Source organism: Thamnophis elegans, chromosome 17 (genome assembly GCF_009769535.1).
Source record: "Thamnophis elegans isolate rThaEle1 chromosome 17, rThaEle1.pri, whole genome shotgun sequence".
In the NCBI taxonomy this organism is placed as follows: domain Eukaryota; kingdom Metazoa; phylum Chordata; class Lepidosauria; order Squamata; family Colubridae; genus Thamnophis; species Thamnophis elegans.
Genome location: NC_045557.1, coordinates 8,645,520 through 8,666,766, shown reverse-complemented (window position 1 = coordinate 8,666,766; position 21,247 = coordinate 8,645,520). Strand labels below are relative to the sequence as shown.

Genomic DNA, 21,247 nt, shown 5'->3' with positions numbered 1-21,247 from the left:
CACCAGTATTTTGAAAATATATGAGCAACATTTAATGCAATCTTAGCATTTGAAATAATACAAAGTAGCTCGGGTATTAGATTTTGGCAGTGGATTGTTTTCCAAGCTTGTTTAGTTTATGAAACGTTTCGTTACCAGATTAGATAAGACAAATTCCTTGTTGTCCAAGCACACTGGCTAATAAATTCTATTCTATTCTATTCCATTCTAAATCCATTTATCCTATTCTATTCTCTCTATTCTATTTATTCTATTGTCTCTTCTCTTCTACTCCATTCCATTCCTTATTCTAGTCATTCTCTTCTAATTTCTTCTATTTATTCTATTCTCTCTATTCTAGTTGTTCTCTATTCTATTCTATATATTCTACTCTATTCCCTATTCTATTAGGAATTCTATTCCATTCCTACAAATTGTAACACAGTTGCCTATCGTAAATATTGTACATTCCTCTAGGCTAGTGTTTAACTTAGCAACTTTAAGGACTTCAACTCCCAGAATTCCCCAGCCAACAGGCCTTAAGAACAGTGTGAACAGACTTCAGAATTCCCACGCTGGCTTGGGAATTCTGGGAGTCAAACCCCATCATAAAAGTTGCAGAGGTTCAGAAACACTGACTGAAGAACCTGGAATAATTACCAAGTGTCTGTTTTTCCAGAATGCCCTGCTTTAGTGTGACATGCTGGATTGGGAATTCTAGCAATTAAAGTCTTATAACATCCTAAAGTTTGAAAAACACTGATTTAAAATATTCCAGGTAAGGCTGGAGAGGACAGAGGGATTTGTGATGCTTCATATTTACAGTTTGATTTATATACAGCGTAAGATGGCCAAGTGCAGTAAAATACTGATTTTTTAGTATATTCACTGCAAAGAGCAATTTGGAGCATGTGTGAAATCAGCAAGGACCTCTCTATTTTTCTATCTCTATAGCTTCCTCCAAAGAGGAACAAGAGGACGAATTGCGCCTGCGCGCCAATCGGCGGACAAACTGCGCCTGCGCCGTTGCTTCAGCGGACATCCGCTCTACCCGCCTGCAACTCTTTGGTGCAAAAAAACTCGATGGTTTCCCGTTTTTAAAAGAACGAGAGCGCGAAAAGAAAAGAAATCGGGGGGGAAAAAAGTCGCCGCCGGCCTTTGGAAAAAAATGCCGAAACCGCCGCAGGAAGGCCCGAATCCTTTATTTACGCGATGGCTGGAGGAATGGCGCAACCAGGCTGCGGAGAACGGACGCCTCAAGAGCCAACGCGCTTATGAACGCGTAAGCCCCGCCCACGCGGCAAGCTCCGCCCACCGCGGCAGGCCCCGCCTCCAATGAATGTCTGTCTTGTGACCAAATTTCCTATTAAGTCTGTAGAGTAATGAAGAAAACTCTTAATATAACAATTAGAATAATTACTAGGAAATTAATTATAATAAAAATGCAATAATTAGCCCAACGTTTGGTACAAGGCCCTTTACAAGAATTGTTGGTATAGAAATCAATGTAATTATGCAGGAATTAGCATATGTATTAGTACAATTCGCTTAATAAGAGCAGAATTTTGAGTGTAAGTGAGATTAGCGTAACTATTTGTTTTTTTAAATTAGTATATTAATTAGATCGGTCAGAATGGGTCATCATGGCTATATTAATGCCGTTAAGCCAATAATTTATAATGTCTTCATGTTCATTATTTATCATACCAGTGTCAGTGTGGATCGGAAAGCGGGGCTAATGTAATAATAGTGATACCTAGATGACTGCTTATGAATCATGAAATTAAAATTTTCATGTATTAAGGGGTGTAGGGTTTACTGCCTAACCAGGGGTTAGACCAGAAGACCTCCAAGGTCCCTTCTAACTATTCTATTCTATTCTATTCTATATTCTATTATATTTTATTCTATTCTCTTTCTGTTCTATTCTATTCTATAGTCTATATTCTCTATTCTATTCCATTTTATTCTCTATTTATTCTCTATTATATACTATTCTATATTTATTCTATTCTCTATTCTATTTATCTATATTCTATTCTATCCTCTATTCTATTCTCATATTCTATTCTTTTATTCTATATTCTGTTCTGTATTCTGTTCTTTCTATATTTATTCTATTCTATATTCTATTCTGTTCTATCCTATATTCTATTCTATTCCATTCCATTCTATTCTATATTCTATTTTATTCTATATTCTATTCTATATTCTGTTCTATTCTCTATTCTATAGTCTATATTCTCTATTCTATTCCATTTTATTCTCTATTCTATTCTCTATTATATGCTATTCTATATGTATTCTATTCTCTATTCTATTTATGTATATTCTATTCTCTATTTTATTCTCATATTCTATCCTTTTATTCTATATTCTATCCTGTATTATGTTCTTTCTATATTTATTCTATTCTATATTCTATTCTATTCTGTTCTATCCTATATTCTATTCTATTTTATTCTATATTCTATTCTATTCTCAATTCAATTCTATTCTATAGTCTATATTCTCTATTTATTCCATTTTATTCTCTATTTATTCTCTATTCTATTCTCTATTATATGCTATTTTATATTTATTCTATTCTATATTCTATTTATCTATATTCTATTCTCATATTCTATTCTTTTATTCTATATTCTATTCTGTATTGTTCTTTCTATATTTATTCTATTCTATATTCTACTCTATTCTGTTCTATCCTACCCTCTATTCTATTCTATTCTATTCTATTCTATTCTATTCTATTCTATTCTCTCTTCTCTTCTTACACCTCATTGATGGTTTAAGGAAGCCAGCTCCTTCAATCCACTCACTAGGAACAATTTCAGTGATGCTTAACTGATCACAATTATCTGTCTCTCTTTGTCCTTTGCAGGCCCTAAGCTCCCTCCGCAAATATCCCCTTCCTCTGCGCAGTGGCCGTGAGGCTCGGATCCTCATGTATTTCGGGGAGAAGATCTGCCGTCAGCTGGATGAACAGCTGGAGAGACACCGCAGCACCCAGGACGGTACAGCACTAGAAGGGGAGAGTCCTGTGCTCCCTGCAGGTAGTTCTCAAACTTACGACCGGTTGCTTAGCGACCGTTCGCTAGGACCCACCCCAGGCTACTTATGACCCAGGTTCAGATAGGAGGGTCCCATACCCATGTTCACACCAGTGGTGGGTTCCGGACCCCAGTGCAGACAATACGCTGCACACAGACCCAGGCATCCTAGATGGGGCCTGGGCGCTGTGCGCGCATGCACACGCCACCACCCTGCGACACCCAGCTGCTCGGTGGAGGTTGCACAAGCTATGGAAAGCAGGCGGGTGGGTGGGCCAAGCGAGCCACCGTACCGCTATGATGGCCACTGCTCCCGGCTTTGGCCGTACCGCTCGGAACTCACCACTGGTTCACACGATTGCATTCAGGGCGTTGTTCGGCAACCTTCCACATTTATGGCTGTCTGCAGCCTCGCTTGGTCGCGACGGACGGAGTTTTAGCTTTAATTTTGTATTTCTGGCAAAAGAAACCCCAACCCCCCCCCCTTAGTTTGCTTTATTGTCATTGTACCTCGTACCATGAAATTAAACCATGTGACTAACGCAGCAACTGCAATGATTCATTTAACAACCGGGGCGAGAAAGGCCAGAAAATGGGGGCAAAGCTCCCTTAACCAATGTCTCTCTTAGTGACAGAACCTTTAGTAAGTCGAGACTACCTGAATTAGTTTGTGTTAATTTTTTAATTTTCCTTTTAAAAGCTGGAATAAAAATTGACATACCTCAATAGCAATAGCAATAGCAGTTAGACTTATATACCGCTTCATAGGGCTCTCTAAGCGGTTTACAGAGTCAGCATATCGCCCCCACAGTCTGGGTCCTCATTTCACCCACCTCGGAAGGATGGAAGGCTGAGTCAACCTTGAGCCGGTGAGGTTTGAACTGCTGAACTGCAGATAACAGTCAGCTGAAGTGGCCTGCAGTACTGCACCCTAACCACTGCGCCACCTCAAGGCTCAGTAGAAGGCTCGGTTGAAAGAGTATGGAGGAGAAGACCTCCACGGTCCCTTCCAACTCCAATATTCTATTCTGAAGGCTTTGTAACACCCATTCCAGGTGGGGCCGTCCCGGCATCTTCTTGCAAAAGCTGGGAAGGCGTTGATGATCCAACGTCCAGCTATAGGCCAGTGCTGCCACCTGCCCTGTCTTCCCGGGAGCCAGTCCAACGTCAAGAGCAATGCTCAAAGGTGAGAACGTCGCAACGTCGGTTCAGCCATTTTTTTTTTTTTTGGGGGGGGGGTGGTGTTTGTAACATTTGGTGCCTGCGGGCGATTCGTGATGGACAGGGGAGGGGAGGGAACTTGGAGTCGCCTGGAGCCCGAGATGGGCAGCAAAAGAGACACACCTGATTTTTTATTTTTGTTTTTTTCATTTGCAGAAAAAGCAGACTGTGCCCACGGCATCGGCCCCGGGGTTACATGCCCACTCGGCGATCTCCAGCGTATGCTGTACTGTTGGCACTCTATCACAACACCAAGGTAAGATACAGCTGATCGGATAGGATAGGACAATGAAGAATAGAATAAAATAGAATAGAGATAGAATAGAATAGAATAAAACAGAACAGAATTGAAGGATAGGATAGAATAGGATAGAATAGAATATGAATAGAATATAATTGAATAATTAGGATAGGAGATAGAATAATATAGGATAGGATAAATAGAATAGAATAATGAAGGATAGGATAGGATAGAATAGAATAGAATAATGAATAGAATAGAATAGAATAATGAATAGAATAGAATAATATAGGATAGAATAGTAATATAGGATAGAATAGAATAATATAGGATAGGATAGGATAATGAAGGATAGGATGAATATAATAGAATAATGAATAGGTTAGAATAGAATAGAATAATGAAGGATAGGATAGGATAGAATAATGAAGAATATATAGAATAATGTAGAGAATAGAATAAAATAATGAAGAATAGGATAGAATAGAATAATAAGGAAAGATAGATAGAATAGAAATGAATAGGATAGAATAGAATAAGAATAATGAATAATAAATAGAATAACATAGGATAGAATAGAATAGAATAATGAAAAATAGGATAGGATAGGATAAGGATAGAATAGAATAGGATAGGAGAGGATAATGAAGGATAGGATAGAATATAATAATAATGAAGGATAGGATAGGATAGAATAATGAAGAGAAGAGAATAGAATAATGAAGAGAATAGAATAATGAAGAATAGGATAGGGCAGAATAGAGAGTAGGATGGTAGGATAGAATAGAATAATATAGAATAGAATAGAATAATGAAGAATAGGATAGAATAAGATAGAATAGAATAATGAAGAATAGACTAGAACAGAACAACAGAACAAAATAAAATAGAATTCTTTATTGGCCAACTGTGATTGGACACACAAGGAATTTGTTCTCGATGCATAAGCTCTCAGTGTACATAAAAAATACATTCATCAAGAATCATAACACACAACACTTCGTGATAGTCATAGGATACTAAATAAACAATCAAATCATGCTAGGAAACAAATAAAACAATATAAATCATAAAGGTACAAGCCACAAGATTATAGTCATAAGTGGAAATAGGATGAGAAGATTAAAAGTAATAATAATGCAGACTTAGTAAATAGTTTGACATTGGTGAGGGAATTGGTTGTTTAGCAGAGTGATGGCATTGGGGGGGGGGGGGGAACTGTCCTTGTGTCTAGTTGTCTTGGTGTGCAGTGCCCTATACTCGTTTTGAGTGTAGAAATTGAATTTATGTCCAGGATGTGAGGGGTCTGTAAATAATTTCACGGGCCTCTGTGCTTTTGATGCACAGAAACATTTTAGGCTTCAATCGGCTGAGAATAATTGTGCACCGGCTCTTAGCTCAAGAAGTTTAAACGGGGTGAATTTAGGCTCGATTATAGAAACAAGGAAGCAGCGCTGGAGGTGTGTGTTGAGTGTTTGTTTTTGGGATTCTTTCTTAGAAACCTGAGTCCCGGGGCTATCTGAGCAAACCAGAACTGCAAAAAACTGCACAGCCTCTGTGTGATAGATCTTTTTTTCTGGTAAGCTGATTCCCTCCCTGTTGTTATTGCAACCAATTAATGAATGATTAATTGATTCAATTTATTGAAGAGTGGGTGTGTGTGTAGGTGTGTGTTTTCAAATCGTTTTGGTCTCCTGGTCCCGGTAACTTTCTTGGCAAAGTTTTCTGCCATTTGCCTGCCTCCTAGGGCTGAGAGAGAGTGACTGGCTCAAAGAGAGTGTTCTTGCTTAAGGCGTGACTAGAACTCACCATCTCCTGCTGATTGGCCCAAAGTTTCACTAGTCAGTTTTCATGCTTAAGGCGGGACTAGAACTCACTGTCTCCTGCTGATTGGCCCAAAGTTACCCAGTCAGTTTTTCATGCTTAAGGCAGGACTAGAAACTCACCGTATCCTGCTGATTTGGCCAAAGTTACCCCAGGTCAGTTTTCATGCTTAAGGCAGGACTAGAACTCACCGTCTCATGCTGATTGGCCCAAAGTCACCCAGTCAGTTTTCATGCTTAAGGCGGGACTAGAACTCACCGTCTCCTGCTGATTGGCCCAAAGTCACCTAGTCGGTTTTCATGCTTAAGGTGGGACTAGAACTCACCTTCTCCTGCTGATTGGCCCAAAGTCACCTAGTTGGTTTTCATGCTTAAGGCGGGACTAGAACTCACCGTCTCCCAGTTTCTAACCTAATGCCTTAATCTGACTTAACCAAACTGACTTGATTGATGGCAGCAATAGCATTATTGTATGATATTGTATTAATAATTCTATTGGTATTTAGGCTAACAATTCTCCTGCTGATTCCTCCATTATAGGCCGATCCTGGAAGTAAGAACAGCGCCTGGTCTGCTGTCAGCACTCTGATTCGCAAGGAGCTAGTCCTCAAGACTAACATTCCAGCCAGGTTGATTATGTTGTACTAAAGAGTTGGGAGGGGGGAGAATCTGCCTGCACCCGATTGGTTTTCTTGAACTTGGAGAGAGGTCCTGTTTTAAGAGAGTTGGCCCAGATGTTGACAATCTATGCTTGTACATCCAAGAGAGAATGGGGAGATGGGTGGGTGGGTGGATGGATGGATGGAAGAAAAGAAGGAAGGATGGATGGATGGATGGATAGATGGATGAATGGAAGGATGGATGGAAAGAAGGAAGGAAGGATGGATGGAAAGAAGGAAGGAAGGAAAGATGGGACTAAGGATGGAAGGAAGGATGGATGGATGGAAGGAAGGAAGGAAGGATGGATGGAAAGAAGGAAGGATGGAAGGATGGAAGGAAGGATGAATGAATGGATGGAAAGAAGGAAGGAAGGAAGGAAAGATGGAACTAAGGATGGAAGGAAGGATGGATGGAAAGAAGGAAGGAAAGAAAGATGGAACTAAGGATGGAAGGTAGGATGATTGGATGGGTGGAAGGAAGGATGGATGGATGGATGGAAAGAAGGAAGGAAGGATGGATGGATGGAAAGAAGATAGGAAGGAAAGATGGAACTAAGGATGGAAGGAAGGAAGGATGAATGGATGGGTGGAAGGATGAATGGATGGAAGGATGGATGGAGGGATGAATGGAAGAATGGATGGATGGAAAGAAGGAAGGAAGGATGGATGGATGGAAAGATGGAGGAAAGGAAAGATGGAAGGATGGATGGATGGAAGGAAGGAAGGAAGGAAGGAAGGAAGGAAGAACCAATGGATGGGTGAAAGGATGAATGGATGGAAGGATGTATGGAAGGATGAATAGATGGAAGGAAGGGTGGATGGATGGATAGAAGGATGGAGCTTTTCAAATCCCCAAGAAGTTATTTAAAAGGTTTCATCATGAGAGAAGCACCAATCTAGGGTTAAATTTGCTTTAGGATTATGTTTATTCCCCCTTTTTATTTAACTATTTATTGATTAAAGTTTTAATGGAACACGTAAAATCTCGCAAGCCCACGGTTAAAAGCACACTTAAAATCAGACTTAAGAACAAAAATACCAATGTAACACGTTAGAAGCGAAAACCAAAGTTTCAACATTCAGAAGGGCTACCATTGCCAGCGGGGGTTGAGAGAAGGGATTTCAAGAGAACTGGGCCCCAGAAACTATTTGGACTTGCAAACTTTTCCAACTCAGATATTCTCTGACCGAAGCGGGACTGACTGTAGCCCGGGAGTTGTGGGCCTCCGAAGAACCGAAGGAAAACAATTCCAGCACCCCAAAACCCCCAGCGCCCCAAAGTGGAGAAACCGTCGTGCTTTTGGAGGAAAACAACGGAAGCTCATCGGAGTGTGAAAATTCGGACAGCAGCCTCGCCAACAAATACAGGTCATTCCTCGACTTAACCGCCCACAAACGACACAGAATTTCCACGGCAAACAATTTCCATATTAGGATTGTTTAAAAATGCCATTCCAAAAATTTCCACAGTTTATCGGCACCCCCCCCCCCCGCAACGCGTTTGCTTTAATGTCCATGGCCTTCGCTTAATGACAGCAGATTCACCTCGCTGTGGTAGCGATTTGCTGAAAAATAATGACAAAAAAAGCCGTAACGTTGGGCCAGCGACGCAATGAGCCATTTTACCATCGTCACGACTGACAGAAGGAAGGATGTATGTATGTATGTATGGATGGATGGATGGATGGATGGAAGGATGGATGGAAGGATGGATGGAAGGATGGATGGAAGGATGGAAGGATGGACTGGATGGAAGGATGGAAGGATGGAAGGATGGATGGAGGATGGATGGATGGAAGGAAAGATAGAAGAATGGATGGATGGAAGGATGGATGGATGATGAATGAAGGATGGATGGATGGATGGATGATGGATGGAAGGATGGATGGAAGGATGATGGAAGGATGGATGGATGGATGGAAGGATGGATGGAAGGATGGATGGAATGATGGATGGAAGAGGATGGAAGGATGGATGGATGGATGGAAGGATGGATGGATGGATGGAAGGATGGATGGATGGGAAGGATGGATGGATGGATGGATGGATGGGATGGATGGATGGATGGATGGATGGATGGAAGGATGGATGGATGGATGAAAGGATGGAAGGATGGATGGATGGATGGAAGGATGGAATGGATGGATGGAAGGATGGATGGAAGGAGAGAGAGAAGGAAGGATGGATGGATGTATGGAAGGATGGATGGATGGATGGATGGATGGATGGAAGGATGGATGGAAGGAGGATGGATGGAAGGATGGATGGATGGATGGAAGGAAGGATGGATGGAAGGATGGAGGATGGATGGAAGCGGATGGATGGATGGATGGAAGCAAAGATGAATGGATGGATAGAAGAATGGATGGATGGATGGATGGATGGAAGGATGAATGGAATAATGGATAGAAGGATGGGAGGAAGGAAGAACGAATGGATTGAAGGAAGGATGGATGGAAGGAAGGATGGATGGATGGATGGAAGAAAGGAAGGAAGGATGAATGGATGGATGGAATATTGGATGGAAGGAAGGAAGGATGAATGAATGGCTTGAAGGAAGGATGGAAAGAAGGAAGGAAGGAAGGAACCGAAATTTCCACTGCAAACAATTTCCATATTAGGATTGTTAAAAAATGCCATTCCAAAAATTTCCACAGTTTATTGGCAAAACCCCCCGTGACGCCTTTGCTTTAACGTCCGTTGCATTCACTTAACGACGGCAGATTCACCTCACTGTGGTAGCGATTTGCTGAACAATGACCACAAAAAAGACCCATAATATTGGGCCAGCGATGCGAGGAGCCATTTTGCCGTCGTCATGACTGAACGACCCTAGTGGGCAGCCTCCATTGCGGTTGTAAGGCGAGGACTACTTAAAATTTCACCTGGCCCAGCTGTCATCTCTGCTGTTTTCTTTTTCTTTCTAGATCGCGCTGCGAAGGGCCTAACCCTGACTTGTCGAAACCCCAGTTTGTTCTGCATCCTGGGCACTTTGAGGTGATCCTCTGCGTGGATTTCATCGAGACCACGGGGTGAGCAGCTGCGACGCTACAACCACATCATATGGTGGTTTTAGGAACTGGGCATGGCTGATGTGGAGAAGAGAAGCACCAGGGGAGACAGGAGAGCATCTTCCAATATTGGTGGGGCTGCCCCAGAGAGGAGGAAGGGGGTCAAGCTATTCTCCAAGGCACCTGAAGGCCAGAGAAGGAAGAATGGATGGAAACTGATCCAGGAGAGATTCAATCTGGAAATAAGGAGGAATTTCCTAACAGTGAGAACCATCAACCCAAGGAAGAGAAGAGCTTCATCCCTGGAAGCTTTCAAGAAGAGATTGGACTGCCATTGGTCAGAAATGGTGTAAGGTCTCCTGCTTGGGCGGGGGGTTGGACTAGATGACCTACAGGGTCCCTTCCATCTCTGTTAATCTGAATCTAACTAAGAGGATGAGGGGACTGGAGGCTCAAACATACAAAAAACGGTTGAGGAACTGGGCATGGCTGGTCTAGGGAAGAGAAGGACCAGGGGAGACAGGAGAGCATCTTCCAATACTTGAGGGGCTGCCCCAGAGAGGAGGAAGGGGGTCAAGCTATTCTCCAAAGCACCAGACAAGGAAGAATGGATGGAAACTGACCAAGGAGAAATTCAACCTGGAAATAAGGAGGAATTTTCTTGCAGTGAGAACAATCAACTCATGGAACAGAAGTTGCCTTCGGAAGTTGTGGGAGCTTTATTCTTGGAAGCTTTCAAGAAGAGACTGGACTACCATCTGTCAGAAATGGTGTAAGGTCTCCTGCTTGGGCGGGGGCTGGACTAGATGACCTACAGGGTCCCTTCCATCTCTGTTAATCTGAATCTAACTAAGAGGATGAGGGGACTGGAGGCTAAAACATACGATGAACGGTTGCAGGAACTGGGCCTGGCTAGTCTAGGGAAGAGAAGGACCAGGGGAGGCAGGAGAGCATCTTCCAATATTTGAGGGGCTGCCACAGAGAGGAGGAGGGAGTCAAGCTATTCTCCAAAGCACCCAAAGGCCAGAGAAGGAAGAATGGATGGAAACTGATCCAGGAGAGATTCAACCTGGAATAAGGAGGAATTTCCTGACAGGGAGAACGATCCACCCATGGAACAGAAGTTGCCTTTGGAAGTTGTGGGAGCTTCATTCCTGGAAGCTTTCAAGAGGAGACTGGGCTGCCCTCTGTCAAAAATGGTGCTCGGGCAGGGGGGGTTGGACTAGATGACCTCCAAGGTTCCTCCCAACTGTGAACCTGATTACCTATATGTAACATGTACGGGTCATGTTGGGTAAAATGTTGGGTAATGAAACGCCTGCAAAAAAAGCACCAAGCTCCGAGAGCACCAGGGACCCCCCACTGTCATCCTCCTCTTCCTCCTCCTCCTTCTCCCTTTTAGCACTGATGACGTTCTCTAGATCGGTCGTGAAATGTCTGCAAGAAAAGAAGGGAAAGTAAAAAGTAATTCCCCTTTAAAATAGATTGTGAAAAGCGTTTCCCCCTCCCCCCTTCTCGCTTTCAGCGGCCCCGCGTCCCGTAAACAGGAGCTGGTGCGCGAACTTCAACGTCACAACGTCCCGTTTAGCATCCGGAAGCTCCACGTCGGTGATTTCCTCTGGGTGGCCAGAGAGAGGGGTCCCTGCGGAGCAGGTGGGTGAGAATTCCTGGCGGGGAGGGTAGGTGGACCCTAAACATTTCTTCCTGAATGGCGAACTCCGCTCTCGGCTTCCCTTAAGATTAAAACTCCCGTTCGAATCTCCCTTTTTCAGAGGAGCTGCCGCCAACCACGGTTCGCGAGCTGGTTTTGGACTACGTGGTCGAACGGAAACGGATGCCGGATTTATGTGGTAGCATCATTGACGGTCGCTTTCGGGAACAAAAGGTAGCGGCCTCCTAATTCTGGGTTTTACAGAGCAAGGGGAGAATGTTAAATTTAACCTCGAATTCAATTCGAACTGGAAACCCATTCCAAAAATCTATAGCTCAGTTTTATCAAAAAATGAGATTTCCAGTACAGGTAGTCCTTGACGTACGACCACAATGGAGCTCAAAATTTATGTTGTTAAGCGAGACACTTAAGTGAATTTTGCTCCCTGTTCTGACCGAGGCTTCCCGAGAGCCTGAAACCAACTCCTTGTCCTGACGAAAACTCCTTTTATTAATCTGCAGTGAATTCTGCTCATTCATAGCTGGCAAAGTCTTTAAAAGGAGGATTTACGGTCACAGACCTCATCTGGCTTGGAGAGCTGCCAGGCCAACATCTGCAGAACTTGGCCAGGAGTCTCCGAGTGTCACGAACCAATGAAGCGAACTCATGGTCTCCTGCAAACTCCACTCCCCTTTCGCTCCTCTTTTATTTCCTCTGGGAGGGGCCATTCACCGTCCACCTGTGGCCTTACTCCCAAGTCGATCCTTGTTCTTTAGCTCTTCCCTTCGTGTCTGGCAGCTCTGCGCATGCGCACACTGGGAACAGGCTCCAGTCAATTCCGTTTATTGCAGCGATTTGCTTAACAACCATATATATATATGTATGTGTATGTATGTATGCATATGTGTGTGTGTGTGTGTGTGTGTAGGTCTTTGGTTATTCGGATTTTCTCCCGCGTAAAATTGGAAGTGTCTTGGCGACGTTTCGACGAAGTCTCATTCGTCATCTTCAGGCTTGTTTGCTCGGCTTCGTGCTTCCAGGCCAGAGAAGGATTGCTCCTGGAAGCACGAAGCCAAGCAAACAAGCCTGAAGATGATGAATGAGACTTTGTCGAAACGTCGCCAAGACACTTCCAATTTTACGCGGGAGAAAACCCAAATAACCAAAGACCTACATACTAACCACCCGCGAAAACCTCAGAAAACACACACACACACATATATATTTTGTTGTATTTGTGCTGATAAATAAATAAAGGGAGACTAGTATAGATCTATTTCAAGCTATTTAGCTCTCATCAGCTAGCCATACCCTTACTGGGATTTGAACCTGAGCTATATTACATACTAGGCAAACATCTTAGCCATTAGGCCACAGGCTCTTATCCGTTATCAGCGAAGCCAGGGTGAAAGGTATCTATTAGATAATTACAACCCCCGGTATGCCCAAATATGGGAGGAAGAGCACTACTTCCATTCTCTGTCCTTCGGCTGGTCACAAGAGACCATCCAGGCAGAAACCCAATATTTTTACTGTTGCCTTTTTGTTACATTTTCTTGTATTTGTGCTGATAAATAAATAAAGGGAGACTAGTATAGATCTATTTCAAGCTATTTAGCTCTCATCAGCTAGCCATACCCTTACTGGGATTTGAAAGTAGTGATCTTCCTCCCATATTTGGGCATACCGGGGGTTGTAATTATCTGATAGATAGATAGATAGATAGATAGATAGATAGATAGATAGATAGATAGATAGATAGATAGATATGCAGGCACAGTCACATTATAACTGTCTTAACATGTCTTAGTAATAGATATTCCAGTGCCAAGTCAGGTTGGGAGGGTTACCTGTTCGTCTTCCCTTCGTGATTTGATCTCTGGTTCCTAACCATCTCTCCACCCCTCCCTCCTTCCTTGGTCATGATCCCGAATTCAGTTCCGCCTGCGACAGTGCGGCCTTTCCCATCCCATCTACCTGGTAGAAGATGCGAATTCCGCGCAGCACCTGAGCCTCCCCGAAAAGACTCTGCAACAAGCCATTGTCAATACTCAGGTGAGAGGCTCCCCTGCAGATGGGATTCCTTGCGTCTCAAACTCCAGAGGCAACGAAGACGATTAGGGGACGGGCCCCAGATTTTGCTTCTCCTTTTAACTTGTTCCTTTTAGCTGCATTAGTGGCGTCTCCGGAAGGGTTTTGAGGGACATCAAGGAGATGCCCAGGATCATCAATCATCCTCATTTCTCACAGGTGATAGATGGCTTCTTTGTCAAACGTACCGGTGACGTTCGGGAATCTGCTGCCTATCTGACCATCATGACCCGTCATTTGAGCAGACAGTATGGGGTGAGTTTGGAGCAATATGAATTCCTTGACCTTCATGACGACTAGCCTCTTTCCTTTTTTTTTTAAGCTTAATATTACATTGATTAAAGCAATATTTAAAATATGAGATCATTTTAACGGAATGGAATTAGAATAGAATAGAATTCAGAATGGAATAGAATTCAGAATAGAATAGAATAGAATTCAGAATAGAATAGAATTTAGAATAGAATAGAATTCAGAATAGAATTCAGAATAGAATTCAGAATAGAATTCAGAATAGAATTCAGAATAGAATTCAGAATAGAATTCAGAATAGAATTCAGAATAAAATAGAATTCAGAATAGAATAGAATACAATAGAATTCAGAATAAAATAAAATAGAATAGAATAAAATAGAATTTAGAATTGAATAGAATTCAGAATAGAATTCAGAATAGAATTCAGAATAGAATTCAGAATAGAATTCAGAATAGAATTCAGAATAGAATTCAGAATAAAATAGAATTCAGAATAGAATAGAATACAATAGAATTCAGAATAAAATAAAATAGAATAGAATAAAATAGAATTTAGAATTGAATAGAATTCAGAATAGAATTCAGAATAGAATTCAGAATAGAATTCAGAATAGAATTCAGAATAGAATAGAATACAATAGAATTCAGAATAGAATAAAATAGAATAGAATAAAATAGAATTTAGAATAGAATAGAATTCAGAATAGAATTCAGAATAGAATTCAGAATAGAATAGAATTCAGAATAGAATAGAATTCAGAATAGAATAGAATAGAATAGAATAGAATAGCAGAATCAGAAGGGACCTTCGAGGTCTTCTAGTCCAACCCCCTGCTTAAGCAGAAGACCCTATACTTAACCCTAACCCTAACCCTATACTATATTTTATTTTCTTCCAGCCCCATCTCAATTATCAATTGCTTTTAATATAAATGCAAAATTCAGAGAAAGGAGGGGATAGACCCCTGAAGTTAAGCTATTTTTCTGTATAAAACAGTATTTCTCAACTGCTTGTAAAGACACCGAGCAAAGGTGGAGGAAAAGACAAGTTAAAGATAGGAGCTGCCCTCTAAGAATTATCATTATCATTAATATCGTTAATATCAATATCAATATTAATATTAACTTTTTTTCCGCTGTAGGACAAAACGCTTTTGAGCTGTACCAAGCAGGAACTGGAGGACGAGCGCCCCCTGCAGCCCAGGGAGGGTACCTGCAGGCTTCTGACATTTGCTGAATTTAACGAAGGAGCTATAAAGAACAAGGTGAGGAATCTGGAAAACAAACAAGTAATCAGGTTAACAGAGTTGGAAGGGACCTTGTAGGTCATCTAGTCCAACCCCACCTGCCCAAGCAGGAGACCCTACACTATTTCTGACAGATGGCAGTCCAGTTTCTTCTTGAAAGCTTCCAGAGATGAAGCTCCCACAACTTCCGAAGGCAACTTCTGTTCAATGGGTGGATTGTTCTCCCTGTCAGAAAATCCCTCCTTATTTCCAGGTTCTCTCCTTGTTCAGTTTCCATCCATTATTCCTTCTCTGGTCCTTTGGTGAATAGCTTGACCCCCTTCCTCTCTGGGGCAGCCCCTCAAATATTGGAAGATGCTCTCCTGTCTCCCCTGGTCCTTCTCTTCCCTAGACCAGCCAGGCCCAGTTCCTGCAACCATTCATCAGATGTTTTAGCCTCCAGGCCTTTGATCATCTTAGATAGATGCAGATGAGCAGAGTTGGAAGGGACCTTGTATGTCATCTAGTCCAACCCTCTGCCCAAGCAGGAGACCCTACACCATTTCTGACAGAGGGAAGTCCAGTCTCTTCTCGAAAGCCTCCAGGGATGAAGCTCCCACAACTTCCGAAGGCAACTTCTGTTCCATGGGTTGATTGTTCTCCCTGTCAGGAAATTCCTCCTAATTTCCAGGTTGAATCTCTCCTTGTTCCATTTCCATCCATTTTTTCCTGGTGCTTTGGAGAATAGCTTGACCCCCTTCTTCTGTCTGTGGCAGCCCCTCAAATATTGGAAGATGCTCTCCTGCCTCCCCTGGTCCTTCTCTTCACTAGTCAGAATCTGGCCTATGAGTAGCAAAATTGCAAATAGCAAAACCGATTCTCTGCCTGCTCTTCCAATTCGCACTATGTACAAACCCAGTCAGACATTTCCAACTTTTCCAGGGTGCATATATTTATTTTTATTTTATTTTCTTTCACTAGCAGTTAGTTAGCAGTTAGGCTTATATACCGCTTCATAGGGCTTTCAGCCCTCTCTAAGCGGCCTACAGAGTCAGCATATCGCCCCCACAGTCTGGGTCCTCATTTCACCCACCTCAGAAGGATGGAAGGCTGAGTCAACCTTGAGCCAGTGAGATTTGAACCGCTGAACTGCAGATAACAGTCAGCTGAAGTGGCCTGCAGTACTGCACCCTAACCACTGCGCCACCTCGGCTCTTATAGGCCAGGTCTGGTGGCCTGATTAAGCCCCTTGCACAATTTAGTCCAGGTATTTCACTAAAAGCCAAGGGAAGAAAGATTCCCTCTTGCCGAACCAGGCCGCGAGCTGCGTTCACACAATCTTTTGAATCCCGTTCCCGCTTCTATTCGTTTTTCCCAGGCCCAGACGGTGTACGAAGTCTTCGCGAGGCAGTTAATGCAGGTCAGCGGCCTCAGCGGAGAAAAGGCGGCTGCCATTTTGGAAAAATACAAAACACCCGACAGGTATGAAGATTGGGAAGAGGGCGGGGGGGGGGGGGGCTGGTTAATTTTGTTAACCCGGATTTCACATAATGTGGGAACTAAGGCCATACCTGCAATTTCCCACCCTGCAGGGAGTAGTGAAAATAGCTTGCTTCCGGTTCTTAACTTATCGAAGGTTAACATTTGGATGATAGGAAAGATGAGTTTGTGATGACGAATTTAGATCAGTGTTTCTCAAGCTTAGCAACTTTAAGATGGGTGGACTTCAACTCCCAGAATTCCCTAGTTTATTTTGATTTAACATGGGTGGACTTCAACTCCCAGAATTCCCTAGTCTGCATGTTTTAAGATGGGTGGACTTCAACTCCCAGAATTCCCTAGTCTGCATGTTTTAAGAGGGATGGACTTCAACTCCCAGAATTCCCTAGTCTGCATGTTTTAAGAGGGATGGACTTCCACACCCAGAATTCCCCAGCCAGCATGCTTTAAAATGGGTGGACTTCAATTCCCAGAATTCCCCAGCCAGCATGCTTTAAGATGGGTGGACTTCAACTCCCAGAATTCCTCTGCTAGCCAATTCAAGGTGACTTAATCCGCAACCCTCAATACGGTATAAACCTGGCTAACTAATTTAACACTTCAACACTAACTAAATACGTGTGGATGTCAACGTTGTGTTAGTTTAACCAACTTCTCCCTTAGAATGGTAGTTCCATTGTATATTTTTGTGTTCTATTGTTTTATTCATTCCAGGGAAGGAATAATAGAATAATATAACATAAGCAGGATATGATATGAGCGATAACGTTCTGTATTATTCCTTTATTTATTCTGGATGGTGTGGTGGCCTAGAGGTGGTGCTCTCGCCTCACAATCAGGCGGCTGCGAGTTCGGTCCTAGCTAGAGGCAAATATTTCTCTCTCTGGGCACAAAGAGGATATAATCTGCTGAATATAACTCCTCATTGGCGACAGGATGGGCATCCGGCCAGTAAAACACTCTGCAAGCTGCATTCAGGGGCCCAGACTCCAAGCTGATGCAAGGGATTATGGGCTTGTCAAACGAAGACGTTGTGGAGATCACCATAGAAATCTTCAAGCTGCCCAGGTTGAGGGACACGAACCCCCCCCCCCACTCCCTCGTTCAATTTTGGAGCCAACCGGAAGTCCGGTTTCCCCACCATAGAGTCTCCTCCTAGCGCAGCGTCCTTTTTCCTCTACCTGTCCTAACCGAAAGCCCTATCAATTGTGGAGCTGACTGTAAAACTTGCCATAGTCCCTCCTCCTGGCGTGTCCTGCTTCTTCTGTCCCCCACCCAAACCGGAAGCTCCTCTCAAAATTGTGGTGCCAACTGGTGGCAGGGAGCCGCTGCAGAGGGATGAAGAGCCCCACGCGGCTCCAGAGCCGCACATGGCCAATCCCTGTCTTAGAGGCTGGTTGCCGGCGGAACAGACCATGATGTAACCTAGTTTAAAGCCGCATCCTACATGGTGAAGAGAAAGATTCACATGTATGATGAAACATGGAGGGATTTTTCAGCGGTTGGGGGCTGATGACTTCTTCTTCCTTCTCAGCCTGATGGGGGCTTACGCTGCGTGTCCAGATGCAGAAACCCAAGAGCATCTTCTGAGTACCATCAAGTGTGGCCAGCTGCAGAGGTGAGGACCGGAGCTGGTGGTCTTTCCTCTCTCCTCCCCCTCTTTACACAAGCTCCCTCAGCCCCCACCCCAAAATATGGGTGGTCCTTGACTTACGACCACAAATTTGTCGCTTCTGACAAATTTATGTTAAGGGAGTTTTGCTCCATTTCACCACCTTTCTTGCCACGGTCGTTAAATGAACCACTGCGGTTGTCAAGTTAGGGACACCGTTGTTAAGTGAATCTGCCCCCCCGACTGCCAGAAGGCCACCAAAGGGGAATCACATGACACAGCTGACACCGTCATAAATGTGAGACCGAGGTGGCCGAGCGCCTGGATTTTGATCACCTGACTGCAGGGATGCCACAGTGGTCATTAAGGGTGAAAAATGGTCCTAACAAATTCCATTTTTTTTCAGTGCTGTTGTAAATTCAAACGGTCGCTAAACAAACCGTTCTTAAGGCGAGGACTACCTGAAGTAAGCAAGGGGCATATTAAGTGAGCCGTGCCTGATTTTTACGACTTGTTTTTTTGCCCTGGTTGTTAAGCGAATCACTGCAGTTGTTAAGCAAATCACTGCAGTTGCTATTAAGAGAATCCAGTTTCCCCCATTGGCTTTGATTGTCGGAAGCTGGCGGGGAAGGTAGCAATTGTGTAATAAATAACTGGAGGTTTCAACTGTCACAAGGACATGCCAGTTTCCAAGTGTTGATCATGGGACTTCTGGTTTCCAGCCAAATCATGAACATGGTTTGCTTAACGACCACCCCACTTAACGACCACTGCAAAAAAACAAGTCATAAAATGCCCTGCCCGAGCAGGGGGTTGGCTAGAAGACCTCCAAGGTCCCTTCCAACTCTGTTATTCTATTCTATTCTATTCTATAATCGGGCCGCGTATGTGTCCGACCCCTTGTGCAACCATCCTGACTTACGACCACGATGCATCAACTCCACCGTGGTTATAAATCAAGGACTAGCCGTCAGCCAATGGGGGATCGTTAAGGAGAATTGCGCCCTGTAAATTGGACGGATTAATGAATACTTGAATTGAATTATTGCCTTTTGCAACCATCCTTAAGTCTTGTTCTCCTTGTTTTTCCTACAGAAATCTGGGCCCTTCCCTTAGCAAGACCTTGGCTCAGCTGTACTGCACCCCTGGACCGCTGCCTTGAACACTGGAGAGGCTGTGAGAAGTGTGCATTGTGCGTGTTTGTGTGTCAGGGTGTGTTTGGGAGAAAAATAAAATAATGGCATTTACTGTGCTGTCGATGAAGAGAAAGATTTCCCACAATTTGTCACCGTTTGGTAAAACAGGAAAGGCGTGTGCATCCACAATACTTGGCAAGTTGTTTTTCCCAGCTTGCACTTTCTTGCACAACCAGGGAGGGAAGAGTTTTTCCATCTCTGACACACACACACACACACACACACAGAGCTGCCTACCTCTGTCCTGTTGGATTGAAGAACCGAAGAAAATATATGACCTCACACGTTAACAAAATCCTAATTGTCTTAATACTCCAATAAAGTTTCTAATGGTTTTTAACAAGACTTGTCACTTTTCTCCCTTCCATTCCCCTTTCCTTCCTTCCTTCCTTCCTTCCTCCCTTCCTCCCTCTTCTTCAGACAATGCCTCCTTCCTTCTTTGCTTCTTTCCTTCCTTCCTCCCTCTCTCTGTGTCTTCCTTCCTTCCCATGCCTCCTTCCTTCTTTCGCTCCCTTCCCCTCTTCCTTCCCAATCTTCCTCCTTTCCTTCCCAATGTCTCCTTCCTTCTTTCCCTGTTCCTCTCTTCCTTCCCAGTGTTCCTCCCTCCTTCTCTTCCTTCCCACAATCTTCCTTCCTCCTTCCCACAATGTCAATTTCCTTCCTACTTTCCATTCCTCTCTTCCCAAAATATCTTCCTCCCTCCTTCCCCACAATATCTTCCTTCTCCCAATGTCTCCTTCCTTCATCCCCTCCGTTCCTCTCTTTCTTCCCACAGTCTTCCCCCCTCCCTTGTCACAATCCTTCCTTCCTCCCTTCCTTCCTTTCCACAATGTCTCCTTCCTCCTTCCTGTCCATTCCTCTCTTCCTTCCCACAAATTCTTCCTCCCTTCCTTCCCACAATATCTTTCCTTCCTTCCCTCCCTCCCAATTGCAAATTTTGGTCATAAATCAAGGATTACCTACAGATGACAAATGCAGGAAAAGAAAATTCCTGGTCTAATACAGGTGGGCCTTTTTCCAATTTCTTATACTCTCCCAAGCCATCATGGGTGATGCCAGTCAACTACGGTTTCTTTAATAAACCATCTTTTCCATGTTTTAGGATTCCAATAAGCCATTTTTTTTTAACAAACCCTCTTTGATTGGAACTGGGGCTTAAAAGAACATTAGGAAGGAACTGGATGATTATTATTCTTTTGAAAAAAAAAAAAAAACACCGAAATTGAAGGGAGCTGTGCCCAATTTTATGACCTTTCTCACTCTGGTTGCGAAGTGAATTTCTGCGGTTGTTAAGTGAATCGTTAAGGGAATCCAGCGGGACCGTGTCGCCCTGGGAGGCTACATGCCAATTGCCAAGCAGTCATATTCGGATCACATGACCACGGGGATGCAGGGATGGACACAAGTCCGAGGATCAGTCGTACGTCACTTTCGTCAATGCTGTTGGACTTTTGAACGGCTGTAAGATGAAGGCGACCTGATAGGATTCTCAACCTGGGCAAGTTGAAAATTGGTGGACTTCAACTCCCAGATTTCCCCAGCCATCATGGTGTGTGGAAGCCCAGCCCTCGTAAAGCATGCTGGCTGGGGAATTCTGGGAGTTGAAGTCCACCCATCTTAAAGCCCACTAGCTGGGGGATTCTGGGAGTTGGAGTTCACCCATCTTAAAGCATGCTGGCTGGAGGATTCTGGGAGTTGAAGTCCACCCATCTTAAAGCACGCTGGCTGGGGA

General features: G+C 43.5%; 1 protein-coding gene across 1 annotated transcript; it reads left to right on the top strand.

The window, feature by feature from the left end:
- Nucleotides 1-407: 407 nt before the first annotated feature.
- MUS81 (MUS81 structure-specific endonuclease subunit) lies at nt 408-19,928 on the top strand. The gene is given in 17 exon segments (XM_032234461.1): nt 408-1,261; nt 2,861-3,032; nt 4,085-4,215; nt 4,407-4,493; nt 4,495-4,506; nt 5,990-6,070; nt 6,855-6,943; nt 8,150-8,341; nt 9,901-10,005; nt 11,510-11,637; nt 11,757-11,869; nt 13,574-13,690; nt 13,886-13,981; nt 15,124-15,246; nt 16,586-16,689; nt 18,242-18,325; nt 19,415-19,928. Coding segments are annotated over 17 exon segments (1,815 nt in total). The 5' UTR covers nt 408-1,147; the 3' UTR covers nt 19,482-19,928.
- Nucleotides 19,929-21,247: the final 1,319 nt, after the last annotated feature.